This window comes from Ischnura elegans, chromosome 12 (genome assembly GCF_921293095.1).
Source record: "Ischnura elegans chromosome 12, ioIscEleg1.1, whole genome shotgun sequence".
Classification (NCBI taxonomy): domain Eukaryota; kingdom Metazoa; phylum Arthropoda; class Insecta; order Odonata; family Coenagrionidae; genus Ischnura; species Ischnura elegans.
Genome location: NC_060257.1, coordinates 83,672,038 through 83,687,749, shown reverse-complemented (window position 1 = coordinate 83,687,749; position 15,712 = coordinate 83,672,038). Strand labels below are relative to the sequence as shown.

At 37.6% G+C, this 15,712-nt stretch overlaps 1 protein-coding gene across 1 annotated transcript; it reads right to left on the bottom strand.

The window, feature by feature from the left end:
* Nucleotides 1-1,598: 1,598 nt before the first annotated feature.
* On the bottom strand, nt 1,599-12,526 carry LOC124169380 (E3 ubiquitin-protein ligase RNF113A). Its single transcript, XM_046547970.1, has 7 exons — nt 12,337-12,526; nt 12,129-12,202; nt 11,816-12,028; nt 10,115-10,219; nt 6,668-6,779; nt 3,157-3,343; nt 1,599-2,494 (listed from the first exon to the last, which is right to left on the bottom strand). The coding sequence occupies exons 1-7, from the start codon at nt 12,425-12,427 to the stop codon at nt 2,308-2,310; spliced, it is 969 nt and encodes a 322-aa protein (XP_046403926.1). The 5' UTR covers nt 12,428-12,526; the 3' UTR covers nt 1,599-2,307.
* Nucleotides 12,527-15,712: the final 3,186 nt, after the last annotated feature.

Genomic DNA, 15,712 nt, shown 5'->3' with positions numbered 1-15,712 from the left:
CAAAATTTCATATTTACTATAAGCCTCAAAAACAGAGGAATGCAAAAAATTAGTAAATACCTCCATATTATTTCCCCCATTAGCAGCTTATCTGAATCTCATAAGCCAGCAATGTATTTAATGAGGGAGAAACAAGTAGAACCATTGAAACAAAGATAAAGGTGCACCAGCAGCATGTCTGACTAGGTAAGCTCAATAAATCGGCACTCGCAGGGCATTTCATCAACCTTGACCATGGCATTCAATGGTAGGAAACGGCACTTTTGGATCATCTACAAAGGAAGCAATCTTAACCCTTTCCTGCCAGTGCCTATGATTGGAAAACGTTTTCCATGCTACAAGTAGCATGAGAATATTTTAAACCTCTCTGTATGAAGCTCTTTTTTAGGGTGGAGTTAGTTACCCTGGTATTTTCGTCCTTCAGCTTTGGGACCCAGCGCAACAGGAAGTGTAGCCAGGAAATTCGTTTGGGGGGGGGGGGGGGGGGAAAGGTCCAAAACCAGGGAAGAAAATTTTTTTAAAAAGAGGGTACTATGTAACTAATTTTAACACTTTTCATAATCAAAAAAACTTCATTTGTTAAAAAAAAATGTTCTGTAAATTCATGATTTTTCAATACTTTGTTTTCTTTCATGAAGGATAATAATTGTTTTCATATTTCGGGGGGGGGGGGGGGGGAGCGGACCCTCTTGAACCTCCCTGTGGCTATGCCACTATCGACGGGGCTGGGACCCGTCCCTTACTCTGGCCACAAGACTATATCCTCTAACCCCATCATGGCAGGAATCCACGGTCAACTTATTGCATTACCAGTGTTTTTTTCAACCAAACATTGTATTTGATTTTCAATAATTTACTCTTCTAAAAGAATTCATAACATTTTTTAATCATTGACGAATTTTAAACAGGTTTCTAGCGTTAATAACAACATAGTTAGTAAATACAAGGTAATAAGGCTCTAAGTCTGGAATTTAGTTATTTTTAATGCTAAAATTTCATTTAAAAATTGCCTACACACGGAACAAAATGAAGAATTCATTTCAAAGTATAACAAGATTGTAGTATGCAAAAAAATACATAATTGAAAAAACCATCGACAGTGAAACGACCTCGCAAGGGATTCCTGCGGTGAGGATGATCATAAATGAGAGGGAGGACCAGGCTTAATTGCCGAGGAGTGGCCCTAAGGTCTCGCTAAGCTGAGTCTCAGGCCAGGTCTGAATACATCCAACAATTGCTACATCAGCGTTCACTTCCCTTCCCTCATGTCAGCTAGAGACGTCAGGTCTTCTACTTATGAAAATGCCCGTCGGCTCGACCCAGCATCCGGTACTAAAGGGTTAAGTAGGACCTGGACCCCTACCCTAGTAATGATGGGAAAAAACAAAAATGCATCCACCAATAGGAGTTGACCTCACCTGAGAGGGAGACACTATATAAACCTGGCCACTCAAGAACCAATATCAATGGCCCTGATAATGATGGATGAGTCACTCGTCGAAACGTCACCAAGGATGGAGATAGAGGATATAATCTATTTGTGATGAAATTTGGGATCGAAAAAATTTCTTTCATTCATGCAAGAAAGCCAACGAGACTGAATGCATAGACTTTCTGATTTATTTCTCTTGGTGAATTAATCACAGCAAACAGTTCCACAGATACACACAAACTGAAAGCGACATCAGGGATAAAAAAATAACAGTATGTACGGTGAAATTAAAACAGTAACAATTGACAAATGACAACTATCTTAAAGTTGTGACTGTAAGGAGTATAAAAGAATATTTACTCATTTCAAAATAGTTCATTATAATCAGTAGAAATTATAAGGGGGAAAAATAAAGTTAAAGAGCTGTCCCTATTTTCATGTAGATCTGATTTTACATTGCTGCAGGCTGCCTAGCCAATCCAAAATTTTGAATGGATCAGCATTGCCAATGATGAAAAACCATTTGTCCATTTTCACTGCTAACCACATGCATAAGAAACCTAAAGGCATGGTTTTCAAAAGTCATTGGTCAATCACCAACAGTAATTCAATGGCACCAATATTTTCTGTTATCCTTCAGTACTGAGGACTTTTATAAAATGGCAGTATGAGTAAGTTATGGCAGAAGTACGGCAATGCAAAACTGGATACATAAAAAACTTTGATAAAGGTTTCGATATCAACCTTAAAATGACCAGCCAAAAATTCATACAAAAATAAGATAAACAGATGGTAAACATTTAACAATCTCCTCCAAAATAAATACTCCACCGCCACATTCAATGGTAGGGCTCCAGAAAACCAGAAACGCACTATTAATCTGACTCCTCTGAATCATCTCCACTATCACTTTCGACGGCAGTGGGCTTTGCACCACCGAGTTTATTGATGAGTTCTTTTGCAGGATTGAACACACCTCCTGTCTGCATGTTACATAAGAAACACCTGGTCGACTTCTTATATCTCTCCAAGGCACACTTCTCGCAAAAGTAATGCTTGCACCTGAAAAATTAAATTAGTATGAGGCAGAGAATTAAAAGTATTATCTCCAGGAACTACCCCAGCAGATCTAATCCTCTACGTCTTTCTGTCGTAACATTAATTAACCCTAGATGCACAGGCAGGGTAGTCACAATTGTTTGACTAAGATGAAGTTATTTAATGTGGTGGTTGTGCTTTGGTGCATAATTCAATGGCCAACTTAAAATATTAGGAATACACAGCATTTATAAAATATGTATAGTAAATTGCTGAAATAATTCAATAGATCAAACAAGCGACTTTGTATGCAGTCACGCACACAGGTATAAAGTTATATACACCAAGGATGAAGTTCGGCGTGAAAAAATATTTGGCCTAATCAAGATTCGGACCCTAATCTCCCAATTGCCGGTCAGACGTGTTAGCCAACTACATCATGAAGCCATCTTCTAAGAGCAAACTTCAGGATAGCGATTTTGCATATTATATTGAAATAATTTTAAATATGGAAAAAAGTAACAACATGGACTAAAATGGTAGTCCAAGCACCTCAATCAGCGTTGGTACCTAATGACACTGTATCCCAGGCAAGGGCACACACCAATTAAATTCAATGACAATAAAAAATGCTTTGAAAAAGTGTTTTGAAAACAGCCTTTAAGTGTGGAATAAATGCTACTCACTTGGTAATAATGGGATCCACAAAAGATGACCTACATATTGAACACTTAAATGGTAGGTTCGCTTCAGAGTCGGAGTCTATTTCATATTGGCCTTCACGCTCCTCTTCCTCCCCTGCGACTCTAGCCTCTCGCTCCAACTGCCAGCCAAACTTATAGTCTGACCGATCGTGAAGGAATTTACAGCTATCTGAAAGAAGCAAAATAAAATATGAAACCAAGTATTCCATCAACACATCATCACAAATAATTATAATAATAATGTGTACAGGCCCCGTTGGTTTGTGTTACAAACATAGGGCAAGTCAAACTATAAATAGCGATACATACTTCACATGTAATATATCAAACATATTCTTACATAAAACTACAGTAGAGCAAAAGAGATAAAATGGGTTATGTACAATGGCTAAAAAAGATGGTTCACTAACAATAAATATTCTTCTAATGAATAGTAGGGGTGTTGCAGACGGTATTTTTTACTCTTACTTTGAAGACATTTAAATTGTCAATATTTTTTAAATCAGACGGTAAATTATTGTAAATAGACATGATAGTATGGTATGGACTGTGATCAGTGAGACAAAGGTTATTTCTTTTGTTGTGTGTATAGATATGATGACGTGTGTAAAGATTATGTTCCTGATTGTTTAGGGTAAACAATTTGGGACGGGATTTGGCAAATGTGACAGATTCTAAGATTAGTATACAGGAAAAAGCCAATAGGTTAAATTTCTTAAAGTAGGGTTTGCAGGAAATTTTGTTTGAGATTCTGGCAATTCTTCTAACTGCCCTTTTCTGTAGTTCAAAAATTCTATCAATGGTCAACAATCCTAAAATTGGTTAGAGGCAGCTGATTTTTTCACACCTACGTATGTATTTCTCATCTGTCACATCTTTCTTCACCTGTTCCATATATTTCATTTGAGGTTTTCCTCGTCCATAATTGTCATCAATTTGCCCCTCAAGGTTTGTCTTCATCAGGCCATCATGTCTCAAAATATTGCCGATTACGTTGTTCCATCTTCTCATCAAGGTTTTCATGAGGCATCTCTTCTCCCCCACTCTTATTCTCATTTGTAACTCGGTCCATCCATTTGATCCTCATCATTATTCTGTGGCACCACATTTCAAAGGCCGCCACCCAGGGGTGCCGACTTGCAAAAAATATTGGGGGGGCCCAAATCGGGGACCTTGCCCTGGTAAATTTTATAAGTAGTGAATTTTAAGTTTTTTAAGCATTTTAGAAGAGTCATATGATCAACATGAGAACCCTGATCACTCGATTCTCGATATCTGGACATTCCGGGGAAAATTGACTAGCCTGACACATTTTTTCCTCACATCTGCAACGAATTTTTGGGGGGGCTCGGGCCCCCTCAGGCCCCATGGAGTCGGTGCCACTGCCGCCAACCTTTATTGCTCCGCAGCTGTCATTGTCCATGCCTCACTTCCGTAGAGAAGCATATTCCAGATGTAAGTTCCGATAAACTTTTTCCTTACTCCTGTTTAAATTTCAGATCTTTCTTTTGGTGGAATGCTCTCTTTGCCTCGGCTATTCTGATGATAATTCCTTTCTTGCTTCTCTTAACACTAGTTATCCTGCATCCCATATGACAGAATTTATCCACCTCTTCTCGTTTTTTACACATTTGCTCTTTATTGCCCTTTACAAATATGTACAGTATAGCCTCAATCATTCGTCGTCAGCTAAAAACCATTGGATTATCCAAACATCATTTCCCTTGAGCCTACAAAACAATATTAATTCCTTTGCTACCCTACTCTTTTATTCCTCTCCTAAAGGTTTTCACACCAAAAGAACTTGTTTTTTTTATGGAAATGGCACAAAGATGCAGGAAAAAGCACGAAACAAGTGCTTAACCCTTACGCACTCCCAGCAATTTCCATTGTCACGCCAAAAAAATTCAAGCCTGATTAGAGAATACCATTTAATCAGGAGTGATAAACATTTAAATAATCTCCTGTGTGAAAGTGAAACAAACTTGAATATAATGAAAAAAACATTTTCACAAGGGATTAAACACCGGGCCAGTAGATGGATAGACGGCACCTTGAGCATTTTAACGCTAAAACTGAAAGTCAATACATTGGCAGCTTGAGCAAGCAGGGATAAAACAAAAATTGCAAAATAATGATAATGAATGGATTACAAAACCCCTTTCAATTTAACTTTGTAAGCAATTTCTCCTCTAAGAGGGTGCACAATACACATTCTACGGTAACATGACTGGTGGGGTGTCAAGGCTGACTGGAATAACATTCATCCCCATGTAGCCTCGATGAAATCAGGCGATACAGAGCTTTCTTTTATTGCGACAAATGTCTATGTTTGGAGTATGAGACTAGTCCTTAGTCAGAAGAATTTTTCCAAGGAGGAGAGACGGTGCATTTTGAAATAGGTTCATTTTGAGGGGGTAACACTTAAAACCAAAGGATTTGGTTTGAGCTTTTGCCTCACCATTCTGGATATGACCATGACATAAGTACATATTTGGGTTATGCATAATCATGATGTAGTGTCATTACATATTTGACCACTGACGACTAGAAAAATGAGGAATGGACCCAAAAATAGAAAAATGATGATGAATAGATACATTGAAAAATGATTTTGTTTACTTTTAAACTCTAGTTCAATAATCCCCAGTCCAGCAATCCAAACAATTTAAAATGAATTTTAAATCTTAAGGGCTGAGATCAGCTTAGCAAGAACCATCTTTGTAACACACAAATTTAATAAGTAGCATGTACCAAATGTCTTGCACACAAGGAAGATTAATCAGAGACTGCACATCCGCAAACAGATTGAAAGAGTTAAACAGTTAACCCTCTTAGTGCTATCCTGGGGTACTGGCAAGAAATGTGGTGGGTATTTTCATAAAATGTAGCAACTAGGAAAAAAAACAATACAAAGCTACATATTTTATCAAATATCCATATGAGTTTTTTTTTGATTGATGAGGTTAAACTGACTAATACTGACAAAATATTTTGTTTACCGAAATAAGTTATAGCAATGTCATAAGTTATAACAAATTAAATGATGGACAATGTAAGAGCCGATATAACGGCCTGCCACACTTTTTGGCCGAGTGGCAAAAGCCGATATATTGGCCCGCTGCTCTAAATGGGTTAAGCAGAAGGCAAATGTACTTTCCTCAAAAATCTCACACGATTTTCAATTCATACTACTAAAAAAATAACAAGAGTACATACCATAAAGTTCAAATTAAATAAACAGTGATATTAATGAGTAAGCATGCTCATTAAACCTCAAATCTTCCATTTTACTGTGAAAAATCCCATGGAAACAATGTTTAATTTATCCTTCATGCATGAACAAAATATATGGTCAAAAGGAACTAGTTTACACCTGCAAGATGCTTCAAGAGCATTGGTTGAGAGGTATTATTTTTTCTGTTGTAATGAATTCCACACAGTAAAAGATAACGATGAACGCCAACAAAGGATGAACTACAAGTGAGCATACCTCCAAATCCACAAAATCCAGTTTCCTTGTAGTCCTTGCATAGATCTGGCTGGTAATCCCACCGCACAGTCGATCTCAAGTTAGAGGGAGCCCTTATTGGTCCTTTCCTCACCTGGCGAAGGATTTTTATATTGGTCCAAATAGTTTTTCATTCAAAGTCACTCACGTATGCAATGCATTGAGATAAGATTCAATAAAAATACATAATTGCATCATAAGGCTGAATAATTAAGAATTCAAGTAGTTAAATTCTATCAATAAAGTAATTCAGTTAGTTTAATAAAGATATTTTTTAGCAATCATAGCAAATGAGACTACATATATTTATGATTATTTTTCAAAGATGAAAATATAAATATAACATCCACTATGACCTATCAACTCACATTAGCATGAATACCATTTAATGCAGAATAAATTATTTTCCAATACAAGAATAAATAAAAATGTTGGAATTATCTGTGACCGAGGTACCCACTTGAACCCATTAAATATGGCATAGATTAGTGTAATGAAATTTATTAAAATGTTTTGAGGTCATTGTTAGTAATAATACACTCATAATATCACTTGATGGGAATATATCTACTAATGATTACTATCTCCAATCTCCCCTAGGCACTTAAATACAGTGAAATGTCTTTTTCAGTGGCGCCAACTCCATGGGGCCTGAGGGGGCCCGAGCCCCCTCAAAAATTCGTTATACCTGCGAGGAAAAAATGTGTCAGGCTTGTCGATTTTCCCCGGAGTGTCCACATATCGATATTCGAGTTATCAGAGTTCTAATGTTGATCATATGACTCTTCTAAAATGCTTAAAAAACTTAAAACTCACTACTTATAAAATTTCCCGTGGCTAGACCCCCGGTTTGGGCCCCCCAATATTTTTTTTAAGTCGGCATCCCTGGTCTTTTTAACAAACATCAGTGTAACGAATTATTCAGAATAATGAAATTATTTTCTGTCCCCTTGACATTTCCCACATTGTTTAATGTGAAAGGGTACCAGTTTAATGGAAAGATTGTTTTGAATGAAATTCAGTATAACGAAGCCATAAATTACAGTGATGAATGGAAAAATTCCAAATTTTGGTCATTCATTTCATATATGTAATAACCAGTATAGGCTTTATTCCCGTGCACTGAAAGCATGGCCTGTTCGTTATCTTCCTTGTGGAACCAACTCTGACTGCGAACAATAAACGCAGTGGTGATTGTTTGTTCTGTGAGCAGCAGGGAGAAAGCAGCCAATAAGCGGCTAGAATTCTAAGTTGCCAAAAAATAAGAGCCTCTCTTCGATTGGCCTGTTTATGCGAGACTCTGGCTGCAACAGTAATCACAGTGGTAATTGGTTGTTTTGTGAGCCGCAGGATGTGAGCAGCCAATAAGGGGCCACAATTGGCCAGTTTACGTGAGCGAAGGTGGTTTGACTTGGATAAGCAACGTTACGTGCCTCCATGATTCATATTGTGTTTGATAGTGAAGTGTGTTAGATGTGTTGCATATTTGGAAATGGATGGTTGCAGCGAAAACAGTTTTCTTTTGAAAGAACAATAAGAAATTTTTCAAGATGTGGATTAGGGGATAAAGAAAGGCCATGTGGCAAGGAAGTATGGGATAAGCACTTTAACGCTTTCAACTTTTTGAAGCAGCATCCGAGGATAGAAGACAGTGCTGGGGAAGATTCTACGGGACATCAGCAAAAGAAGATTCGAACAGCCAATTATGAAGAAGTGGAGAAAGCAGTTTACACTTGGTTCGTGACATGCCACAACAACAATATTCCCGGAAGTGGTCCACTGCTGAGCGAAGGTGCACGATCTGTTGCTTATTTGCTTGGTTACCAAGACTTTAAATGCAGCACTGGGTGGCTACAATGGTTCAAAGATCGGCATGGCATAAGGCATAAAATTATTTGTGGGGAATCGAAAGATTCTTCAAGAAAGTCTTCAAGAAAGTAAGAAATCAGGGATGGTTAGATCGGATACCTCCGATCCAAATATCCGTGGATATTGCCCTTCATCGGATACATCGGATCCAAAGTTGTGGAAGACATCGGATCTGGATCCGATATTTTAAATAATGGCTTCAGTGAATGCTACATAAGGGTGGAAAGAGTTCCGATTCCCTCTTCGAATGCGCTGTCGCATGCGATTCTTGTCCTACTCATGAACCGTTTTGTTTGAAATCTCTCGCAGAGGTTACGTAGGAGAATTTCAGCCGTGGAAAATAAAAAGGCAAATTACGACTGGCACATAGTGTGACTCTTACCAATAGATTGAGCAATCATCGGGGGAATCTCAGTGTCAAGAATTTGAAAATGCATTTGGATTCGAAAATATCCAATCCAAAAGATCCGGCTCCGAAAATCAAGGATCCGATCCGAATCAGAGAAAAATCCTGGATCCGTCCATCCCTAGAAGAAATAGGGTAGTTTCCTTCATCAAAGAAAACAAAAGGCAATAATTGCGATTCGTTACCCACCATTAGTGTATTCATAATATACAAATTATTTCGTTTTATAAATGCCGGTGTAGACGAATGGCAATGGTCCATTTTTATCCTCATTTGAAAAGGGCCAGATTGGCGCCCATGCGATGCCACTCCACGTGACGTCACAGGGACCTAGTTTCTATAGGAGAAGATAGGAGTTATACGTCGTCTGAGGTTACCAATGCATGCATGAGGCACAGAGCTCAGGGAAACATGTCTTAATAATCACTTATTAAAACTGGCTAAGGTCGGAAAGTTTTCCTCGTTTGATAAGGTATTAATAATCCTTATTTAAGCCAAGCGCTACCAGTCAGCAGGGCACTAGGCTACCCGCTGGCAGCCTGCGACGTATCAGCGCTAAGCCTCGCCTCAAGGTCACCTCACCGGGTGGAGGGGGAACCAGAAATACGACGTACGGAGAGATTTCCCATCATTCCTACTAACGCGTCGCGTTTTCGCGCGCTTGAAAATTTTCACTTTTCATTTAATCGCGAAAAATAGATATTATCATTTAAAAATCTAAAAGCGTGAAATACGTACTCCAGGAGTAATAATCTTTCGATTTAGGCAATAAAAAAATAATAGGAAACCACCCTATTGCATCTTCGTGGAGAGAAGAATGCTTGAAAGAAGCTCTTTGAGATATGATCCAGAGAACGTCTACCAACTGCATTATTTTACAAACTGCTTCCCAACAAAAGCCTGGCATTTAACAGGGAGCGCTGCTCTGGCAATATTTTTCCCACATTTCAAATGAAATTTCACTTTAACATACATATTTCAGCAGTCCATAGGATTATGTTATAAAGCCATTTCACTGTACTATATATGCCGATACCTTCTGTCAGGAACTTCTCTTCATGAGAAATAAAACTGAAAATATTTTCCTCATTCCATACTTCTGCACTGAGAGCAAAAGTAAAAATTGAACCCACAAAATGAAAAACATTGATTACCATTCCACTGGAGGCATTCCCTTGCGCAGTGTCTCTCTTCTCGTAGTACTGCATGTAATTATTCAAGCCTCGGTATATTTTGTCATCTTCCTTCCCTTTTAATTCCTATAAAAGAAACAATGATACCATGAAAACAAGCATTATACTAAAAGATTTATGGACATGAAATTGTAATGACAGAATAAGAGAATTCAAAAATCCACCACAACAAGGAGTATGGAAAATTTAATTTGACTTCAAAGGTCCGGTTACACAGTACCTTAACATGTACGAGTTAATGTCTGTTTGCATGAATGATTTTTGCGAACAGGAAAGGAACATGTACGAATGCATGAACCAAGTTAGATCAGGTTCTCTTTTCCAGGGGCGCAGCCAGGAATTAAGGCTGGGAGAGGTTTAGGTGCAACTAATACGGGGTGTGTGGGGGGTATGGAATACCCACCAGGATAAGCGGTAGGTGCGAGATTAATAAATTGTGGAATTTTAAGATGAATGGTTCAAAATAGTGGGTTTTATGGCTTTCTGAGGGATATTTTATTAATCCTTACGCTATTCTATTACTAATATCAATCCAATTAAGTAAAATGGATTAAACTTAAAAATATCTCTGAGCTCTGGGGGGGTTGTATCACCCAAAACCACCCCCCCCCAATCTGCGCCACTGCTATTCATGCATTTGCAGAAGTTGGGTGACTACACACTGAATTTTAGTGTTTATTCCTGTGTTCATACATTTAGACATTACCGTGTAAGTGTTAATGTATCGTTTAACCAGGACTTAGCATATTCATAATTTAAGAAAAATAGGTTCCATTTCAGCACCAAGGGAAATAAAATTGATCGTTAGCACTTTTGGCAATAACTGCTAAATATTTCAACATGGGGGTTTCGTGTTCCTTCTTTAGCCTTCGTCCTAAAAGATCAAGGTATTGAAAGGTAAGTGCCATGGCACCTTACAATCGACCAATATACTCAGCCTCCTTTCATTGCTTGATATCTAAGAAAATTTGTATGATTTAGAAGAAATGATGATGACTGGGGCGGAGCTACCCACATAGCAACAAAACTCTCAGAGACGTCTCACTATGGTCTCGAATATCGTGTAAGTCTCAGAGATGTAATCATGAGACGTTCCGGAATTTTTGAAAAAAAATGTATGTAAACGCCATCAATGCCTTCCATATATATTTTTCCTTACAATTCTGCAGTTTTGATTATTAAAATCACGACATTTAACATGGGTTTCTTATTTACAAAAGGTCATTCATCACAAAATTTGTCGCTAAAAATGATCGAGAAAAGTAGGCAATAGCTGTATAATTTACAATTAATTATTTTTTGCCTAAATTTAAAGCATACCATAGAACAAAGTCTCATGAGACATCTCAGAGACAATTTTTTTTGGACATATTGACATCTCAGAGAAGTCTCTGAAGTTCTCAGAATGTCTCTGAAGTTCTCAGAATGTCTCTGAGACGTAACATGTTATATTCGAGACGTCTCAGAGACGTATTGCTGCTATGTGGGTACGACCCTACGAGAGATGAGGGAAAGACATGTATCTACAACATACGTTACGAAATTTAAAAAGATATAACTTTTGTCTTAGAGGCTTTGTCAATTGGCAACATTTAATAATGATTGGTGCCCCTCAAGAACTCACGATGTAATTCAGCAGAATCAAATGAATAGAAGTGAAACCTTGTTTATCTTTTGAGCTTGCTCAAAAATAGCTTGTGCATCTCGATCGGCTTCAGTTTCTGTTTCCAGTATGGCTGTAGCTCCCATATCGCTCGGTCCCTCTCGAATCGCAGTCCTCTTGGATCGGTAAGACACCATGACTGAATCCGCATCATCTTCCTCTTCATCCTTGACTTCATCTTCCTTTTTGTTTTTCGTGGATTTCCCGGCCGTCTACAAAGAAAAAAGTATGCATAAAGAAAATCACGACAAATTTAGATTAAGAGAATTAAATCAGAGCAACACAAGACTTGTGACACAAGAGGCAACTTACACTCTGAAAAAGTGGATTATTCTCTTTGGATTTCTTCTCCTTTTTCACAACAGTTGTTTCATCTTCGCTGCTGTCTGAAAATTAAAACGTTCCTTAGTGTACTGCTGCAGCCCATGCAGCCAGATTTATCCCAAAAAGCATGGACTAACCAAGAAATAATATCAAATTCGATGAAGGAGATAATGGGAACAAAAAGATTTTCACTGACTTGAATCATCTTCCGTCCTTCTTTTTCGAGTAGCTTGATTTTTAATTGGGCGTCTCTTGAAGGTGAATACACACGTTTTCTTCTCAGACATATTCGGCTGAAATATTTTTTAAAAAGCTGTTTTCTGCTCTTGTTTACGTTTTCGAAATTTCCTTCTACTGTTTTTGCCGAATTACTTAGACCATATAAGAACTAGACCCGCCATTCCCCACCCCTACCCATGTCTCGCCGTGTGGCCAACATCTCCCCTCCGCTCCCTTCCTTCCCCACCCACTTTTAAAGCGGCGTGACGTCACGGTTGGGACGCTCATCGTCGTAGCGCATGGCTACGAATGGGGATTCACTGTATCACTGCGGTATTTTGACCATTTTCTTCGCGATTTTTCAATTAAAAGTACTAATATTTATTGCGTTATGTACGAGAAGTATTCTCTCAGCCATGGTTGGATTGGTGAACTTACAATTAATGAACATTGGCATTTTTCGGCATTGGCAGCGACGAAAAAATATTGTGGCAGTAAAATGAAGACAAAGCCCTTTGTAAACTTCCGCAGATTTTTTTCTTATCTCGTTAGCGATCTAGCATCATTCGGAACATCGTTATAAAAACATGAAATCTTGTACAAAAGTTGTAAACGGGGGGAATTTTAGAGAGGAAAAGGGTCATGGTGTAAAGAATTTGCCGGTCATCCACGAAGTAACGCGGCAACGCCTTCGCATATAGTAATTTTTAAACGGTCAATTATGCGATGCAAATTGAGCTGCGCGCTAGCGCTACTAAAAAGGGATGTAAACAATTCAGCATTCATATTATTTAGGTAAGTAATTTAGTTATTTCATAAATGCATAATTTTTTACTTAGCAGACAGCTCTCGTGTTATATATATTTTGCGATGGTGGAAAAAGGTCTAGCGCCGGCTTTGCAAGTGACACCTACGATTTACGTACGCTACGGAAAATTCTGGGAATAAATAATACCTATTAACATATTTATAATTAGAAAGAAAGAGAGGATTGGATTAAAATAAATTTGCTTTATAACAATCAATTATATTTAATATATTGAATAACTTATTAAATATTTTTATGTAATTTTGTACGTATGTACTTACAGAGTTTTCAATTAAATTTTTTTAAACAATTTACGACATAATTTAATTTTTTATATTCTTGTCACAATACGTAAGAAAAGAGAATGTGGATTCAAAGATCATCTAAGAAGTGAATCTCATTTTATTAAAAAAATCCAGACGCGATTACTCTGCCAAATGTGTGAAATGTAACGGATAAATTTCTATTTTTCACGGCAGTATGATATTTCGAAGCACTTGGAGACGCAAGACCATAAAAGATATTTAAATACTGCTCTATCTTCCTCCAAAATACAGAAATTTTAAGTAAAAACAATTTATGAAAACGAAGAAAAGAAACTAGCATTAGCAGAAGGATGTATTTCCATTCTATTTTTTATAGTCATTCCTTCAGATCTAAGCTCTGTACATCACAAGTTATCAAATCGGTTTTGCAGCGCACATGATACATAAGGCCGTTCAAACTGCTGCTGTTTTGTTGCCCGCAGATGTGGAAAATATTGTCATTAAAATATATTTCTATTTCTACATTACACTGTGCGTCTTCAAATGCTGAACGAATTTTGTGAAAATACGGAAGTCGCATGTATAAGAAAATACTTGGTTACAGTAAAACGCGCTAGTTACCTCTTTCGTCAGCTGTAGATAGAATTTTTAAATTATACCACACCATGAATTTTACCTTCTATAACAGGCTTAATGGCCTAGAATTGTAGAAGAGAGTTTTGAAAAAGAATCCTCAAATTTAGCTAGAGTAAAAACAAACAATCACCTTTTTTTAAATGCTATTGAAGTTATTGAGGGAGATAAAATTTTGGTAATCGAAGTAGCGAATGAAGTTTAAAATAACTGAATCAAAAGCGGTCAGAAAGTCAAAGCGGTCGACTAAAATCTCTATGACCTTTGACCCCCATTATGACTTTCGGAGGTCAAAATAAATTGTTGTACGGATGAATGAACTGCGTAACCGACTTTGGGACCCTCCAAAACCTATGGTTTGACACGTTGGTTGTCATGATGGCCAGACATTTAACTCTATGACCTTTGACCCCCATTGAGACCTCGGTGGTCAACAAATCAACAATACGGATCTATTAACTGAAAAATCGACTTTGGCACCCTTCAAAACATATGGTTCGAAACCTGGGTGTCACGATGACCGGACGTTTACCTCTACGGCCTTTGACCTCCGTATTAACCTTGGAGGTCAATTAGTGAATAATACGGGTATTTGGACAATATCAATGACTTGGGTGCCCTATAAAATCCATGGATCGACACCTTTGTTGGTATGCTATTCTTTTTGCCACCCTTATGACCTTGACGGTAACCTTACTGGGTCAACGGTTGAATTTTCGTAAATTAAAGTGTTTTTTTTTCGGGTTTCTTGTGTCCGAAAACCCAAGAATTGACATTTTTGGTCAATGAAATTAAGACATTTTTCAATCTCGATTTTTTACTTTAAAACCACATAAGGCAAATTAAAATTTTTGGTTTGGACCCACATTGCGAGGTCAAAAGGTCAAAATTGTAAAAATTTTCCTTAAACTCAACAAAACTTAGGACCTTTCCCCATAAGTGTACCAATTTTTATGAATATTGCTCGATGCAAAGTTACTAAAATTACGGGTCAAAAATGACACACGACCGTTGGGACAGTCTTAATATTCATTTTCTAGGAATGTCACCGTTAGGTTAATCTACTAGTAATAAGGAATATTTCTAAAATAATTTTGCCTTTTTATGGACCCCTCCCTTCATCCTTTGTGAGATATCGTGGGATTTTGCCTTCTTTCTAAACTCACGTAGGATTTTTCAAAATGCGTATTTTCAGTGTAAATACGTTAATCTAGGCTTCATTGTACTGGGCTAATAAATAAAACGATTTAATTATTTTTATTGAAGATTACCGAGATCGCAATAAACTGGTTTTTGCGGAAAAAATTACGAGATACTTGCCAGGACCCCTTCTTTTTACCTAGAGGGGGTGAAAAGGTATGGTCTAGGGGGAGGAAAGCCATGGTCTAGGGGGAGGAAAGCCATGGTCTAGGGGGGGAAGCCATGTTCTAGGAGGGGGGGGGGGCAAGCCAAGTTGAGACATTTTAGCATGGAAAAGATGAATGAAGAACATTATAACAGCGCTTTATTAGTTTATGAGATCATTTCCTTGAAAAAATAGTTTTATTTCAGTTACTTAACTTATACTAATACATATCATTTTTCGTTGGTTTGAAGAAAATTTGTTGAATACTTTCGTTCCAATTCAGTACTGATTTTGCTTAAAG